We start from the raw sequence: 17,937 nt of genomic DNA on the forward strand, positions 1-17,937 counted from the left end.
GTATTTTTAAATTTCGTTTATTATTTATATTACATTCCGTCATAACATCTTAAACTCCATAAATAATATTTACTTTTTTATTTCTTATTGATTTCGATGACAGAAATTGTCATTCTAATGGATATATAAAATTTATCTTTTTACATTCATTAAGAAATCGAAACTTATTATTATTACTATTTTTGTTATTATTATTATCTTTTTTTTTCTTTTCTGTTTTATTTTTTCGTTTGTAACTGAGTTTCTAATAGATTCGCTGATTATTTCCAATAGTATCACATCGTCGATAATATAATAAATATGGCACTCGAGGAATCTTGGGGTTCAATACGTCCACTTCAAAAATACTTCTCACAGAACTGTCATCATATCTTACCCAGGTCCCATAACCCACATGGTAAGCGTCCGTTATATAATGACCCTTAGTTGCTTCTTTACCATCATGATAAGTTACAGCAAATAATTTATACTGTCTCTGCTTTGGAGTTAATTTCTTGGCAACATTCGGAGACAATAAATCTAGAGAACAGAACAAAGGAATCAAACAAACACTTGAACAATTTATCCTACTGTCATATAACTAAAGAAAATAACTCAGTCTCAACTAACTGTTATCGATTTTCAAATCAATGGAATACGTGACGTTTTTGATTATTTTCGAACAGCCTTCGAGTTTATAATCGAACCATTTAAGATGTAATATAAGTATAGCAGGAAGTTCTTCGAGAGTAACTTGTTTCCATGCTGTTATTTGTTTCTTAGTTTTACTACACAACATTCCTTCGACTCGGTCCTTACAAACTAGAATATCGAGGGCATTCTGAACTGACTGAGCTTTCTGAAAAATTTTAAAGTGTGATTGAGACTTTTAATTTATTAGCAATAGAAATATATATCCGGAGATATACGCAAGGGAATGCGCCGCTTATACACAACTTAGGAAAAACAATTTATTTGTCGGCATACATTAAGATTATATATATTTATATATGGGATATTATGCACGGTAAGAAATGCATGGTGTTCAACACCATGCTAGTATGGTCTCAAGACATACTAAAATAGTATGTGAAATATTCCAAGACAGTATTGTAACGCGTTCCAGAAGTATGGTGTTATTTACTATACTGTATAGTACTGGACCTATTGTTTTGCTCACACGTATGCATACCAGGCACGGCGAAACAGCATCGCCCTGAGACCCATACTACAATGCCGAGGGCACAATGCTACTAGTTTTTCCCGCCATAATTTCTGGCGTGTCAATCAATGTATACTATCGTATTACTACCAAAACTATATAGATGTCGTTAGACTAGGTTTATCGGCCAGAAGCAATAACAATACAGCAATGCAGTATGGGCCTGACGGCCATACTGACATTGCGGCGTCCGCGACAACTATCGCCAATGTTACTATTCCCGCAATGGTTGAATTATCTATGCATACAATTTTATAACCTACAAAAATCTTCGATACCATACAGTATGGCGTTCACGCCCATACTGGCATAGTGATATCTGCAAAATCTTTCTTACCACGTCACTTAGTGACGGCTGAGAGCAAGTTTGTGACAACGGCATGTCTGAAATCTTAGTGATTATAAATTGAGGAAACCCTTTTTAGGTTATTGAGGAAAAGTTGCGTCTCAACATTTATCAAGATGCAACCTGTCGACCAATACAGGGAATTGGTACCACGGGGGCCTTTCCAAACCCACTTTGACCTGAGTCTCTTTATTTCCTGAGATGGTAGTAGTGTATGGCCCAAGAGAGGTATGGACTCGTTGTGGCTGTTGGTGAGGCACCCACGATCAAAAGGATCTTTGATCTGATCATCGATCCTAGGGTAAGCTAGTATGAGCTTATGCTCAATATTTCGCTATCATCATATTATGGTGGAGAATAGGAGTGTTACGAAGCGCGTGTATGCCCAAAAGGGCGAGGAAACTGCCTCTTGTAAAACAGAGGTAGACTTCGGTGCCGTTACATTAATTCATTAATTTACGGACTCAACTATATACAGTAACAAGAGCTGTGCTGAGAGGTTTATATACTTTTCTAACCATTAACTATTTTATCAGTAACCAGTCATATGTTTCATGTACTGTGTAGCACATAATGGTTACTGTTTAAAAAGTAATAGTACGTAAATCGCAATTACTCACTCCTGTTCTAATATGAATCAGTCATGTTAAAATGTATTTTTCCCTATAATTTTCGTCGATTACTGCGCAGAACAATAACCAGTACTACCTATTTTTTTCCGAGCATAATCTCAAAAAATTAACTTCTGATGGAAACTCTATTTTCTAAAATCGGACTGAAACGACTAACTTTCCGTTTTTGTAACATTGTGAATTGTGTTAGCAGAAGGCGAAAAATTCAGTCTTTATTACTTTCGTAATATTCATATCTCATTCCAGCATCGAGGAAAATAAATTTGTAAAATGGTAGCAAACAAGAAGCCAGCGTTCTAATTCAATATTTGTTTAGATACTGGAAACAATGTTTTCATAAAAGTTCGCACAGTAGTAACACGTGTAAGTTTTTCATATATACTCACATGTATGTCTCATATATAATTTTATATACATCTTCATCTATGTCGACAAATATTATTTTGTCCGAAATCGTACGTATGCAGCTTATATACCAAGATCTATTTGAATTATAAATCCTGAGTATAAAATTTTTTCTATGGGGAACAACGGCAAGTTAAAAAACATTACTTCTATATCAAGCTGCAGTGTAAAAAATGGTTGAACGTTATCAGTACTTTCTTGTCCTTGGCGGTAAACTCTAGAACGAAGTTGTCCTCGAAATATGTCTGATAAAGGAGTTCGACCAAGTGTAGTACATCTGGTTACTGATCCCTTATTTCTTGGGCCCATGACCTGAAATTTTATAAATTAATCATGAAGAGAACATTTTTATCTTTTTTAAGTTTTAGAATGATAATATTTATGAATTTATGTGATGGTAGCGCTCAGCTTATCTAGAACTAGTGTGAAGCTAAAAGGTTATTCCCGTATGAATATCGCTCCGTGTGCGACAGCAGCGCCCGGTAATATATGAACTAAAGGAGGATATTGAAGTACATTGAACATACAATTTGATAGGAGTTTGCATTATAAATTATAATTTTTTATCTTAAAAAAAATTCTATGAATATAAAAAACGAGTGAAACGTTTAATAAATTCTTATTATATATTGTTATCAATTCAGCTAACAAAAACTAAGAATGATTAATAAATAAATACCAAATAAAATACTTGAAACTCAGTGAAAATTTGGTTATAACTGTCAAAGTTTAGCAAAACAATCATACAAAATAAAAATTTTTTAAATAACTAATATTAATATTTTTTCAACTAAATTCTTTTATATTTATAGACTAAATTTTTATTTTGTTTATATTTAGTTTCAAATAATATATGGAACTAATTATAAGAACGGTTACAGACATCGGACGATTTTTTAAAGTATTAAGGCCATTCTCAGACAGTGCCCCCCACTTTTTAAAAATTTTCAATGAATTTTAACTGTCATGAGCGTATCAAATTTTTATCAATTATTTAAAAAATAATTTAAAAATTAATTAAAAAAAGGACAACGAAGTCGTAATTTCGTCGATATATAGATTTAAAAAAAAAATATTTACACTTGATATCAATTAGGAGTTGAATGAAATTTCTTAAATAAATTTCAGTAAAATTGTCATGTTAATTTTATAATTCGAATTTTTAAATTTTGTTGGCTAAAATTTATTCAATAAATTTCGTTTAACTCCCAATTGATATCAAGTGTAAATATTTTTTTTTTAAATCTATATATCGACGAAATTACGACTACATTGTCCTTTTTTCAATTAAGGTTTTAATGTTCTTTTAATTAATTAATAAAATTTAAATATGGTTATGACAGTTGAAAGTCATTATATATTTTTAAAAAGTGGGGGGTACTGTCTGAGAATGCCCTTAAGTAAATAAATAAATAAATAAATGAATAAAATGGTTGCATTATACATAACAAAATGTTAAACACCCCAAAATGCAAATTTTCATAATTATTGTTTAAAAGTAATAATAAACTGTTTATAAAAAAACCTATTAATTTTCTCATGTCTGCAATTTTCAGTGTCATTTTCATGACTGAAAAGGTTATGTTATGTTACACAAAAAAAAAGGATTTCTCGGCCCAAAAATTTTTTACTCGCTCCAAGAAAATTTTTACTTGCTAGGGCAAATTTTGCACTTGGTCATATGCCAAGTAATTTTTTCTAGTCTTAAGAAAATTTTTGTTTTTATTTCACAATGAAAAATTTTTCTTGCGCAAAGAAAACCTTTTTTCTTTGTAGTACTTACGTTTCCCTTCTTACCGCAGCTTTTCATTTTTTTCTTCGATTCAATTTCCATGAAGCAACCGGAAATTTATAAAATTTGCAATCATTTTTTTTTTGCTCGAATGTTTGCAGTTTACAACACAACAACTTAGATGGCTCATTTTATTTTTTTTAATTAAAAAAAAAATAATAAATAAAAATTAACAAGTGTATTTAATACGCCAGAAGAATAAAATATCCTTCCATAGTACCGGAATTATCCGCTGGCGCCGATTTGGTTTCTCCTACCATGACTTCGCACGGAGCGAATTGATACGGAATGGGAGCTGGCTCCTAAGGCTATTGGTCGAACTTTCATAATTATGATCGAGCTTAACCCATTTTTGGCGGGCAATTTTAATACTTGCACGACTTTTTATGTTAGATTTTAGATAATTTTTGTATACTTACTTTCCATTCGTTACTTCCGTTTTCGCAGTTCGCATTTGGTTCTTCGGCAGAGAGAATAGTAGTTGAATCACTTCTTGTTTGTTTCATCAGCTAATAAATATAAAAGAAATACATAAAAATTCACGAATAATTCTGCTGCCTTAAATATAAATAAATTTAAATAACAAAATAAATTTTTAATTACTTCAAGCATTTCTTCGCTAATGCTATTAAGAAGATATGATAAAAACTCTTCTGCATCTTCCTGTCGACCATCAATGGAGAATCCTCGAGCCGATGATGAGTTTTTGAACATCGTGTACACGTAAGAAGGCTCAAAAGCGATTCCCATTCGAATATCATTGGCAGTGGCTTCATTGTTTTTTTGCGCCCTCAAATCTTTTCGTTGTAACCTTGCATCTTCCGAAACTGGAGAAAATTCGTTTATAAATCTTATCCTAGAAATTAAAAAACAGTTCCCAATAACATACATTTAAAATTGATATTACTTTTTTTAGCATTCACGATGAATATTTTTTTCCAATTTAAATTTCTGCCCTGGGAAGAAAAGCGTATGGCTTCAAAACCAAAGTCGAGCGTCAGCATGAAGTTGCACCTTTACAACGCTCGGAAATTTAACTTTCAAAGCAAAAACTCTTAATAAAAGTAATGTATACTTACATGTTATCCATAACTGGAGTACATGAACTTTTGAGTGAACTTCTTGAACAAGACAAAGCTCTGAGAAGATTATAGAATAAAGGACACGCAAGAAGAGCTTGTAATATGCTATTAATGTAACAATAAATACTGCGATTCGTCAATCCTCGTGGTATTAAGCTAATAGTTTGCTTGTCTATTTGATAATTATTTAAGAATTCTACAAATTAACAGAAGTAAGTTAGTGGATAAGTGTAAAAAAGTTGCGGAATTCCTCAGGTGATCCGCTGAATATCATGTGGAATTCATATTTTGACACAAATATGAATTCTGGATGAATTCCTGATGAATATACAAAGATAGTATAGAAATATATTTCTAGTGAAAGATTATATGAAAAATTTTATTAGAACATCATTCAATTTCCGACGTATTTAGAGGTCTTATTACAAAATTTTTTTTTGCGGAGTGAATTGGGAGTTTTTTTTAGCGGAGTGATCTCGGAGTGACGTGGATTTTATTTCACTCCCAACTCACTCCGGTCCGGAAGTTTAAGATTTAAATGAATTTATATTATGTTATATTAAACTGTTAAATAGTCCGCGAATTTTTTACAGTGTATTGACCTAAAAGAGCTTTAATCAATAAATTTTTCAAATTCATTTTAGTTTAGAAAAAAAATGATTTTTTTGTAGAAAATTTTTTTTCAGGTGGTCCATTATGCCCCAGATATCGCAGATCAGCTTGAAATATTTTTAAAACATCAAAGGAATCATGATTTGACCGAAAATGAAGAAAAAAATGTTTACCAAATTTTTGAGGGGGGCCTTCGTGCCCCAGGTTCCCCTATTACTTCGTTAGTGCTAATTTTTTTAAAAAAATATCTCTCATTGTACATGTCAACTTATAATAAAATCATAACAATCTATCACTAACTTTCTTCCCATATTATCTTTGGATATTCATTCATATTTGTGTCAAAATATGACTTCCACATGATATTCAGCGGATCACCTGCGGATTACCGGCAGAATTCCGCAACTTTTTTTACACGGGCATGATTCATTTAATTTCAAAAGTTCATAATTTTATAAATAACTCACCCCCTATTTGATAAGTATCTAGATTATTAACATATCTCTTAATCACAGCTGGTGATTTATTATCCACGTCATACGACAGCTCTTCTTCAAGTAACGAACTACTTTGATGCCCAGGTACATCCTGTTTTGTTGTGTTTGATTCTGCATAATAAATAAAAATCAGTGGAAATTTCAGATGTTAAGAATCTATAAATAGTTTGTTAGTAACAGAAGATTACCTTTCTCTGTGCTTTTATTTTTTAAAATACTAGCGAAGGAAAGACGCGGTGGTAATGGGCGAGGTAAGACAGAACAATTCGACGGAAGCTCAACTTCTCCATCGATTGTTTGTGTTCCTGGTATCGAATTATGCCCAGAATTTCCATTTTTCATATCCTCACATCTTTTAGCGATTTCCGGAGATGAAATTTGATTGTGTTCTTGCGCAGAATCATTGATCGGGACTGAAGATTCTGCAAGATCTAATCAGTTAAAATTAACACGATTATTAGTCTCACATTTGTAAAATGACATTTTTGTTTCAGATTTAATTTCCTTTAAGGGGGTATTCTGGTCTAGAAATTTGAAAAAATCTTTTTTTTTTGCATATTTTTAAAGTTTAGACCCTCAAAACTATGCCCTTAAATTGATTTTTCAAAATTCGGATTATTTTCGGAGGTTCAGCGGATTTTGTGACACAAAAGAATTGATCGCTCTGAACTGCGAGCCTCTGCTACTTCAAAAGAAGGCAGAGCAGCTCGGTTAGCAGAAAGAACTTTGCAAGACATTGCTTATGAAAAAGAAGAAGGCCCAATCTATGGATCTGGGATCGCTGATTAATCCAAAGTGAGTATTAAATATTATTATCTGAGTTATTTTACTGGAATTGTTTCTCAAACTTCAAGCGCGTTTTTCTCAGAACTACTTTTTTTGAGGTGGTTGACATGATATCTCAAGTTCTACCTTACCGATTCCTTTGAAATTTGGTGAAAATCTTTTTTATATATCTCTCTATCGCCCCTGCCTTGGATTTTAGAAAATTTTAATTTTAAGTATTTTTAAAAAATTCAAAAAGGTCAAAAACGGGGGTCAAAACAAATTTGTTTTTTATGTAGACTCCGTTTTGTAAATTTTTTTTTTTTTCTTCGGCAAGGGTCAATTCGATAGCGACATCTCTACTAATGAACAATTTTTTAATTTGTTTGTTTTAGATCACTACAAGGGTTGGAATCATGTCAACCAGGGAGCACTGTTTTTTTTTGTAGCCTCCACTTCACCGGCCGGTAATTCGACGATTTTTTAATTTTTTTTTATCAATTTTTTTTTATATTCTTCAAATATCAATAAAAATCATGTAAAAAAATGTATAGTAAAAATGTTTTTCATTTTTTTTTATCCTAGTTTGAAAAATGCCTAAAATTTAGGCTTCTAGACCAGAATACCCCCTTAAATCTAACTCTTTAATTCTATCGGTACGAAAATTATCAATACTTGAATCAATACCAGTATTGTTTATTGTTGTATAAATATTCCTAGGAACATCATGATTGATGTTCGGTGATTGAGAATACGACGGAAGAGAAGCACAGCGATCATTTGTGGACTGATGATTTTTTAACAATCGTTGATTTTGCCCTGTGCGCTCAAACGAATTTGTTAAATAGCCTGATTCAGTGCTAGGATTATTACGAGGGTGACTATTGAGCTGATTGATGGATTGTGGCGAACGTATATACATAGAATGTTTTGATGCTGAATATTCTTGCGTCACGACAGTGTGCGGCTTATGAAGAACACTTGGCTGGCAGGAAAGCTGGAATTTATTTAATAGTTTATGCAGTACAAATTAAAATTTGTATGATTTTGAATCACTTATACCAACCTTACTGTCATTATTACAATTACTATCGAGTTGTCGGCCATTTTTATCCTCTCGCTTGGCTGACGAGAAAGACATGACCTTATTTGTACAAGAAGTCATCGGAGTAATGGAAGTGATACTCGACCTAGTGGGATAAGAATCAGAAACGTTGACATCATTATTATGATGCACACTACTATTAGTTATTAAGGAACGGTTTTGATTCTGGATGAACCGAAATGGTTCAGCAGGACAAGAAGAAACAGGAGCTGGTGTTGTTACGATCCCAGTTTTCCCTGTGACTTCTAAATTTGTGAATGCCTTCGTCAGACCTAAAAAAATTTATTTGAACTTATTTTCTAAAACTATTTATACGAAACATCGACTGAGAAATATCAATAATTATTAATAGCATCCCAAGTTAATAAAATTCAGCCACAATCATGGTGGCCACAGATTTTTGAGATTGAAATTCCCTGACTTTTCCAGGTATTTCAGTCAAACAATTAAAAAATTCCCTGACTATGTGTAGCAATATTAAAATTGTCGTTAAATGAAACTTTTTTTTATTATTTGTCAGTGTGTATTGTTTTTCTTTTTTTATTTATTAAATGAATAATTTTTTATTTTTGATTTGAAATCTATGTTTTTATATAACTTACTCTGTAATAAAATATAAATAAACTTTTCATTTTCACTAGAATAAATTTCATAAATAAGAATATTTCATAGAATATTAATGAAGTACGCGAATAATAAATATAGTGAAACTTATTAGTGAAACTATATAGTGAAACTTATTAGTTCATTACTTATGTATACATTTAATGTTTTTATTTTTTTAACTTATCAATATGGATGTTAATAGCTTGAAGATCCTGGCGATTGGTTTCTACTAAGACTTTTTTTTTCTAACAGCCTGGATAATTCTAACTGCTTCATTTTTCCGCTATTGGAATTAATTTCTACTAATTTTTTTTCTAGATGGTTTTACAACCGCATTCGCGCCGCGTCACTATTTCAACAGTTTTGACAGAAAACTAAATTTGTCAGATTTTTTTAGTCAAAAAAAAGAAAGTGAAAATTTTTCCAGCTTTGTGACGAAATTCCCTGATTTTCCAGGATATTTATAATTCCCTGACATTTCCGAGTTTTCCAGAAATGTGGCCACCATGCCCAACAAAAGCATCAAGTATTTTTCTCCCAAATCCTGAGTGGTTCACTTAATATTTGATAAAACATATTATTTACCATTTTCATAACGGTGGATCGGATCGACTACTTTTTTTGGAAAAAATGAGTATAAGTCGTAGTTTTTTCCTTTACAACACCATGGTAGCATTAAAGTATCTGGACCTACGTCAGATTGAAGTATGTTTTCAATTTGACTTTTCATGTTGTCATCAAGGTCAGATAAATCTATGAATTCATAATGGACCTACAACATAGATATAATCAAGTCAATAAATTAGAAAATAACTGGATGACGAATATACATGATAAAATAGATTTTTATATTATATAATTACGACACAAATTTACTTAATAAAAGAGGTCAGAAAAACTTGGACTTTAGCTTATTGTTAAGAATACGACTTTCGACTAGACTGCGTAAAGCAAAAAACTTACTAGGTAACTTAACGTAAATAGTAAATTACTGATTTGGGACTAATTTTGTATAGAATCATCTCTAAAGTAATGATCAGGGTACGGAAGTTTGTGCTCAACAATAAGAATAAAAGAAAAAAATTCGAGCAAACTTCTCAAAGTAATTTCTGAAAGATATATTCGAATGTCGAGTGTCGTTAAAGCCATCGAAATTAAGGTTGTGAAAAAATATGTCAATAAGACAATCAGCAAGATAATTAGCAAGACAAGCAGCAAGACAATCAGCAAGACCACCAGCAAGATAATTAGCAGGACCATCAGCAAGACAATGAGCAAGACGATTAGCAAGACCACCAGCAAGAGAAATAGCAAGACAAGCAACATGATAATGAACAAGACCACCAGCAAGACAATTAGCAAGACCACCAGCAAGATAATTAACAGGACCATCAGCAAGACAATGAGCAAGACGGTTAGCAAGACCACCAGCAAGAGAAATAGCAAGATAAGCAACATGATAATGAACAAGACCACCAGCAAGACGATTAGCAAGATTTCCAGAAAGACAATCAGCAAGACCAACAGCAAAATAACTAGCAGGACCATCAGCAAGACAATCGTCTTGCTCGTTGTCTTACTGGCGGTCTTGCTAATTGTCTTTCTGGTGGTCTTGCTAATCGTCTTGCTAATTGTCTTGCTGGTGGTCTTGCTAATCATCTTGCTCATTGTCTTGCTGATGGTCCTGCTAATTATCTTGCTGGTGATCTTTTTAATTGTCTTGCTAATTGTCTTGCTAATTGTCTTTCTGGTGGTCTTGCTAATCGTCTTACTAATTGTCTTGCTGGTGGTCTTGCTAATCGTCTTGCTCATTGTCTTGCTGATGGTCCTCCTAATTATCTTGCTGGTGATCTTTCTAATTGTCTTGCTAATTGTCTTGCTAATTGTCTTTCTGGTGGTCTTGCTAATTGTCTTGCTAATTGTCTTGCTGGTGGTTTTGTTCATTATTTTGTTACTTGTCTTGCTACTTCTCTTGCTGGTGGTCTTGCTAATAGTCTTGCTGATGGTCCTGCTAATTATCTTGCTGGTGGTCTTGCTGCTTGTCTTGCTGGTGGTCTTGCTAATTATCTTACTAAATGTTTTATTGACATATTTTTTTCACAACCTCAATTTCAATATTCTTTTATGGCATTCGATATTCAAATATTTCTTTTAATTTAATTCACGTGAATTTACTCGCGATCGTAATTATGATATAGAAAAATTTGGGCGAATTCTTTTCTTTTATTCTTATTGTTAAGCACAAACTTCTGCACCCTGATTGTACTCATCATAACTAATGATCTATCTTAGAAATTTTGAATAAATCTGAGAAACTCTTCTAGAAGACTCTAAATAATTTTGAGTCTTTTCCCTTTAAATTACATATAAAAACTTCGGCAGAATTTTTCATTCTTTTTCATAAATTTTCAGACAGTAAGACTTTTAAAATTTCTATTCAGAATTCTACAAGAATTTTTCTGACTCTGACGATAAATATTTCCACCAGGGCTCTGATTTAATCATAATATTTATGAATGCAGGTTGCACCTCTCTTCCCCAGTTAATTTCTGACCATGTCCCTGATAATAAAACGGAGTTTCACTTCGTACTGAACAAACATTCTGTTCATTGCTTATTTGCCATTAAAATTGGTGTCATTGCCTCTAATTTAATTGAGTCTTAACTGGATATTAATTACTTATATATAAGAATATATATTTTATATTAATAATTAACATGAATTACTCACTTTATTTTGAAATTCCATATTACTACCCATTATATAAGTAAATACAATCAAAATGAGTGAAAAAAACCATAAAGTTTCCGGATTTGTTGGAAAAACTGTTGCTCTATTGTACTGAAAAAATTATTTTTATTTTGCGAGGTTAAAAAAACTGAAGATAAAAATCAGAGTAAAAATTAATTTAAGAAATAATAAAAATTACAATTAGTTTTGCCTGTCAAATTTTCATCGTCCAATTGTACAAATAGTGCGTAAAAGAACATGATAGATTTCATAGCCTGTTAAAAATGTACATTATACACATGTTCAAATTTATGTGAACTCAAAACTGAAAGACAACTTAATTATTTAACGCGAAAAAAAAAATAAAAGTCACAAAATTCAAATCTTATTAATGAACTGTTGGAAATTAACGTGAAAATGATTAATAATGAACTGTACTTGAGAATATTTGTTATTTTCCAACAAAAAATATGTCAATAAAGCAAAGTATGCAGACACGACTGTGAATACACTGAATTCGGTGACAAATGTCACTTCGGGATTCAAATCTCGATTATACGTAACGTTTTCTGTATAGTGTTTGGCTAAAAGTCGGAGACACTCGAAGTCAATTGTTTAGTCGGTTTGAATTTTCAAAAATAGTCAGCTACGAAAATTCAAAAAAATTTATGGAATTTGACCACAAAGTGACAGCGAAAAGTTGACGTACGGGTAAGATGACATTTACACAAATTTAATCTGTCAAATTTTTGACGTAAAGTTATGGGAAAGTTGACATCAACTTACCGAATATGAAATCCCAGCTGTACTGATAGCCACTTTAATCGTAAGTTAACTTCAAGCTACGGCCGTATTCTGAAGTCAATTTAAAGGAAAGTGTTGGAGAGCAAGCAGTTGCCTTTAAGATGACAGTAAATTGTCTTTCACTTGAATTCAAGACTACAAGTGTTACTGTCAGACAATGACGTTAAGTTGATTGGAAATTTCACTGCAAATTGACGGCAAGTTTTTCTGTCAAATTACATTCAGATGACGGCAATTGATTTGCATCAACTTGCTGAGCAATTATATCTAAAGTGTGGCTATCAGGATGGCAAATTGACAGAAAAAGTTGAAGAGCAGCTTTTTCGGCAAATTTACTGTCAACTTGTACGGTTTCTGTATACTACATAAAAGTCAGAAAAAAATCAGCAGGAGTTGACGTTAATTTGACGTCTCATTGGTGAGATATCTGTTGAGAAAATTTTGAATTCAATTTTCCCGGAACCCTAATGCCACTTTAGCTTGAAATTGACGGTAATTTGACATTTGAATTACCGAAATTTGCTGACAATTTGACAGCAAAATTTGGAAAGAAAAATTTTCGGTTAATTTTTCCTTAACTTCAGGCTTTGTCCTTTTTGACGACAATTTGTATGCTTCTTTTAAAGTGAATTTGCATTCTAATCTGAATAGTAAATTTACGTCAAATTGTATAGCAAGTTTATACAAATTGTCGTCAAAAACGGAAGTCTCAAGTTGACAGGCATTTGACGAAAAATTCATGGAAACTTTTGTAAAGTAAACTTTTGCCAAGCAAACTGTGCTAGGGCATCTATTTGACGTCAACAATTGTGACCGTCATTACACCAGACATCAGAAAAAATTTAGTGACGTCACTGGCCGTCACAAGACATCGTTTGCGGCGATCACATGACATATATGATAAATATCAGTAATTGGACATCATTTTGACAGATGTAAAATATGATCCTGAAGCTGGCAGATGATTAAAAATTTTTGGATTTTTTTTTTTTAAAAAATCAATTACAAAAAAAAAAAATAAAAATATGCACATGTAGAAAATTAAAAAAAAAATACGTGCAATTTTTCAAAATATTTTTTTTTTATAATTTATCGGCTTAAAAAAAATCCATAAACTATTAGACGTCTGTTAACTTACGATACTGAAGTTAGCCGACGTCTAATAATTTTTGAATTTTATTTTAGACCGTAAATTACAAAAAAAAATTTTTAACATTACACCTGTAGTTTTTTAAATTCTCTACAAGTGCATATTTTTAGTTTTGGTTTTTTTTTTGTAATTTATTTGCTGGAAAAAAATCCGAAAATTCTAATTGTCTGCTGACTTCAGGCTCATAGTTAGCCGACGTTTATTAAATTTTGAATTTTTAAAAAATTCATAAATTAAAAAAAAAATTGCACCTGTAGTTTTTTTTTTTAATTTTCTACCTGTGCATATTTTTAGTTTTGTTTTTTTAAATTAAATCGTCAAAAACCAAATTTGAAAATTTTTGATTGTCTGCTAAGTTCAGTATCATACGATCCCAAAGTTAACAGGCAATTAAAAATTTTTGGATTATTTTTCCAACAAATCAATTACGAAAGAAAAAAAACTAGAAATATGCACATGTAAAAAAATTAAAAAACTACAAGTGCAATTTTTTCAAATTTTGATTTTTTTATAATTTACCGCCTAAAAAAAAATCCAAAAATTATTAGACGTTAGCTAACTTTAAAATCATCAGTATCAATGATCCTGAAGTTAGCAGACATCTAATTATTTTTGGATTTTATTTGAGGCGGTAAATTTGAAAAGAAAAAAATTTGAAAAAATTGCACCTATAGTTTTTTAAATTTTCTACATGTGCATATTTTTATTTTTTATTTTTTTGTAATTGATTTGTTGAAAAAAAAATCCGAAAATTTTGAATTGTCTGCTAACTTCAGGATCATATCATCATAAAATATGTGACAGCATTTTGTGTCTGCAATCCATTCCGTAAAGTGCTGTCCCTAGCGGTGTTTTAAGTAAACGTCAATAGGATAAATGTGCTTCAATTTAATCTTCCACGTGGACAAGACAGTTGGTGAAAACTGATGACGAGAACTTGATACTTCCACGTCGTGACAACAGTGTGATATATAAGATATATAAATTTGTAGTCACTCAAAGTAACTCAGTGATTGTACAGTTAATTTTTTTTTCCAAGTTTCACTCGAGTATTAATTTATATTTCTGTTATTATTGTTAATCAAGATGAAAAACATTTGTTTTCTTATTCTATTGAGCTTTCCAGCATTTATATCAATATTTTGCGCCGGTAAATATACTCACTAATTTATAATATGTAGTATTTTTTTTTTAACATCGATCGTAGAACTTCGAATCGTAATTCGTGTTATTTATTATTAATTCTGTATTACATAAAAAAAAATTATGCAATTACACTTTTTATTTTAAAATTATCGATTGAAAAACGATTAAGTTTAAGTTTTAATTGATATCATTTAACTAAAAGTATTTTTTCACAGGAACTCAATGGGCATATGCTCAAGAAGACGATAATGCCGATGATACGATGGTCGATTCAGAAGAAACAAATATATTAGTCGAAGATGAGTTAGAAGAAGAATTTTCAACCTCGTCTGTTGATGCGGACACGACGATATTATTTATAAAACCAGTCGTCACCAACGCGCTGTCAAATCTTGGTAATTATCAATGAAAATATTTTACAAAACCCGAGGAAAAATTTTGAATCAAATTTGACACCTGGTTTGATTTTATATCTGATTTGATCCACCGAGATCCTGCTAGATCTGTCAGGATTTAATTTTTTTTTATTATGGTCCCAGAAAAAAACAATTTTATTTTTGGTTGATTCGAAAATTATAATTAATCAATCCGGTAATGAATTTTTAAGCAATTAGTAATTAAATGTTTCCTAATTTTTAGGAGAGGGAGGGGCAAAATGAGTTAGCTCCAAAATTTTATAAAAAAAGTTTTTTTTTTGAACTGTTAGATTCTGTATTACCCCAGATTGATTAAAAATATAAATAAATTTATATTATTAATTTATGATCCTGAAGTTAACAGATAATTCAAAATTTTCGGATTTTTTTTTTAACAAATCAATCAGAAAAAAAATACAAAAATAAAAATATGCACATGTAGAGAATTTAAAAAACTACAGGTGCAATTTTTTCAAATTTTTTTTTTTCTTATAATTTACTCTCTAAAATAAAATCCAAAAATTACTAGACGTCTGCTAACTTCAGTATCATTATTAATTTAAATGTTCAGGTTTGACCTCATTAGGATGTCTATAGAGATCCCAGACGTGTCCGTCGTCGATTATTAGTGATTATGATTTGTTATAAATATTTGATTAGGGTTATATAATAAATGTTACACAAAATTTACTAAATTTAGGTATGTTTTAATTAATAAAATTAAGGGTTGAGTCCGAGGTCCGGTGACTTAGATGTTCGTTGGCTGACTGCCTGTTCTGTCTCCGCAGATCCAGTACAAAAAAATTATAAATCGTCCAACGTCGCATCTCAGGTTACCCTAGAGAAAGTCGTCGAGGCCCGGGTCTCATGCCCGGTTATGAGTTTAGACTACGGGCCGCGACGGTGTTCGCGGAAATCGCGAAGAATTTTTCTTCAGAGTGACCTAAGTTTTATTAAAAATTACCAGAAGAAATTTAAAAATTTTTATTTAGATATAAATAAAGCCAAAATGTAACAAAACATTTCAAAATCACTTTTAAAAATATAACTGAGCATTATTTTGAATTTTTTTTTTTTTACTGTTTTCGAAAAATTTTGTTATTGTAAAAAAAATTTCGAATTTTGAAATTCAATTAACTTTTAATAATTTTTTAATCTATACTTTAAAATCTATAGGGTAAAAGTACCATTTGTGGCTACTGCTCCATTTTTTGACGTTTAATCCTTTATTTTAATTAATGAAAAATTGTAAAATATAATTTTCATTTTAGTAGAGGGATAGAAGTATCTTTAAACATATATTAAAAATTGATTATGTTATTAGGTCTTTTACAAATTATTTTATTTTCATTTTTCAAGTGTCCAAAACTGGCCCTAAAGTGACCAAAAACGGTACCTCTACTCTACTTGCTTTTTTACAAATATCTTCTATGGAATTAAAATACTCAAATCTTAAACTTTGAAGTCAATAATAATTAGTGATTAGCCAATAAAAGATTAACACTTAGTCGGTAGTCAAACTTTTTAAAAAATCGAAAGCGTCAGTCAAAAAATGTTAATGTCTTTTGTTTTACGATACTATTCAAAATTTTTTTCTTCTTTGCATCCAATAATGACGGGAAATTTATTGCAAAAATAATCATCAATTTATTTTTAACTATCCTTGAATTTCATGGCCTCAATGGACACAAGCAAAACTATTTTTACAACTTATTTTTTATCTAAATGATTTTTTTTTAAAAATAATTTATTCATGTAGATTTCCCACCCCCTGATTACAAGAAACGTTTTGTTTAATCGATGACTAACTTATTTTTAAAATATCTTCCAGAACTGCCAGGTGGTCATTTGGTGGAATTCCTTGTAGGCTTCACAAACAAAGGAAAGACAGACTTTATTCTCGACACCTTAGAAACTTCTCTTCGTTACCCAATGGACTTCAAATTTTACATCCAAAACTTCACCACTCTATCTGTCGAAAAAGTTGTCAAGCCAAACCACGAAGCAACTATCGCTTACTCTTTCATTCCTTCTGAAACTTTTGCTGGACGTCCGTTTGGTCTTAACGTCAATCTCAATTACAGAGACATGGTAATTTGATATATTTTATAACCATTACTTGAACATGTCTTTATAATTTTTATATTCATTTAAATCTTTGCTGTTATTTTCTAGAACGGTGCCTACTTCAACGAAGCCATTTACAACGAAACCGTTCAAATTGTGGAGTTAGATGAAGGTCTTGATGGAGAAACAGTCTTTTTATACATTTTCTTAGTTGCCTGTGTGATATTGACACTTGTTGGTGGTCAGCAACTTTTGTCGTCTTTTGGAAAAAGATCCAGGTCACCGCGAAAACAAACCATCGAAGTGGGAACCAGCAATCCAAATAATGTTGATTATGATTGGTTACCAAAAGAAACTCTCAACAGACTGAGTAAGTAGTCATCAAACCCACAGGAAATTATAATATTTGTGTAAATATATCTAAATTAAATTTCCTATGTTTAGACAAGTCGCCAAGGACACCGAAACAAAGTCCAAAGCAACGAAAAGTGAGAAGAATGGCAGGGTCAGATGATTAAAATGTGTATTTATATTATAAAAAAATAAATAAATAATATTTTCTAAAATAGATGAAACGAAA

The 17,937-nt window shown here is 31.2% G+C and overlaps 2 protein-coding genes across 2 annotated transcripts; one reads left to right on the top strand and one right to left on the bottom strand.

Moving 5' to 3' along the window:
* Window positions 1-216: 216 nt before the first annotated feature.
* Window positions 217-12,301, bottom strand: LOC130675999 (ubiquitin carboxyl-terminal hydrolase 10). Its single transcript, XM_057481945.1, has 13 exons — window positions 11,974-12,301; window positions 11,775-11,885; window positions 9,629-9,815; window positions 8,399-8,709; window positions 8,020-8,329; window positions 6,756-6,998; window positions 6,538-6,678; window positions 5,456-5,654; window positions 4,980-5,232; window positions 4,796-4,885; window positions 2,732-2,896; window positions 610-838; window positions 217-519 (listed from the first exon to the last, which is right to left on the bottom strand). The coding sequence occupies exons 2-13, from the start codon at window positions 11,802-11,804 to the stop codon at window positions 245-247; spliced, it is 2,433 nt and encodes an 810-aa protein (XP_057337928.1). The 5' UTR covers window positions 11,805-11,885; window positions 11,974-12,301; the 3' UTR covers window positions 217-244.
* Window positions 12,302-14,630: 2,329 nt separating this feature from the next.
* LOC130676711 (translocon-associated protein subunit alpha) lies at window positions 14,631-17,937 on the top strand. The gene is made up of 5 exons (XM_057483156.1): window positions 14,631-14,878; window positions 15,090-15,269; window positions 17,122-17,381; window positions 17,466-17,727; window positions 17,802-17,937. Exons 1-5 carry the CDS (start codon window positions 14,815-14,817, stop codon window positions 17,873-17,875), a joined length of 840 nt encoding a protein of 279 aa, XP_057339139.1. The 5' UTR covers window positions 14,631-14,814; the 3' UTR covers window positions 17,876-17,937.

Source organism: Microplitis mediator, chromosome 10 (genome assembly GCF_029852145.1).
Source record: "Microplitis mediator isolate UGA2020A chromosome 10, iyMicMedi2.1, whole genome shotgun sequence".
In the NCBI taxonomy this organism is placed as follows: domain Eukaryota; kingdom Metazoa; phylum Arthropoda; class Insecta; order Hymenoptera; family Braconidae; genus Microplitis; species Microplitis mediator.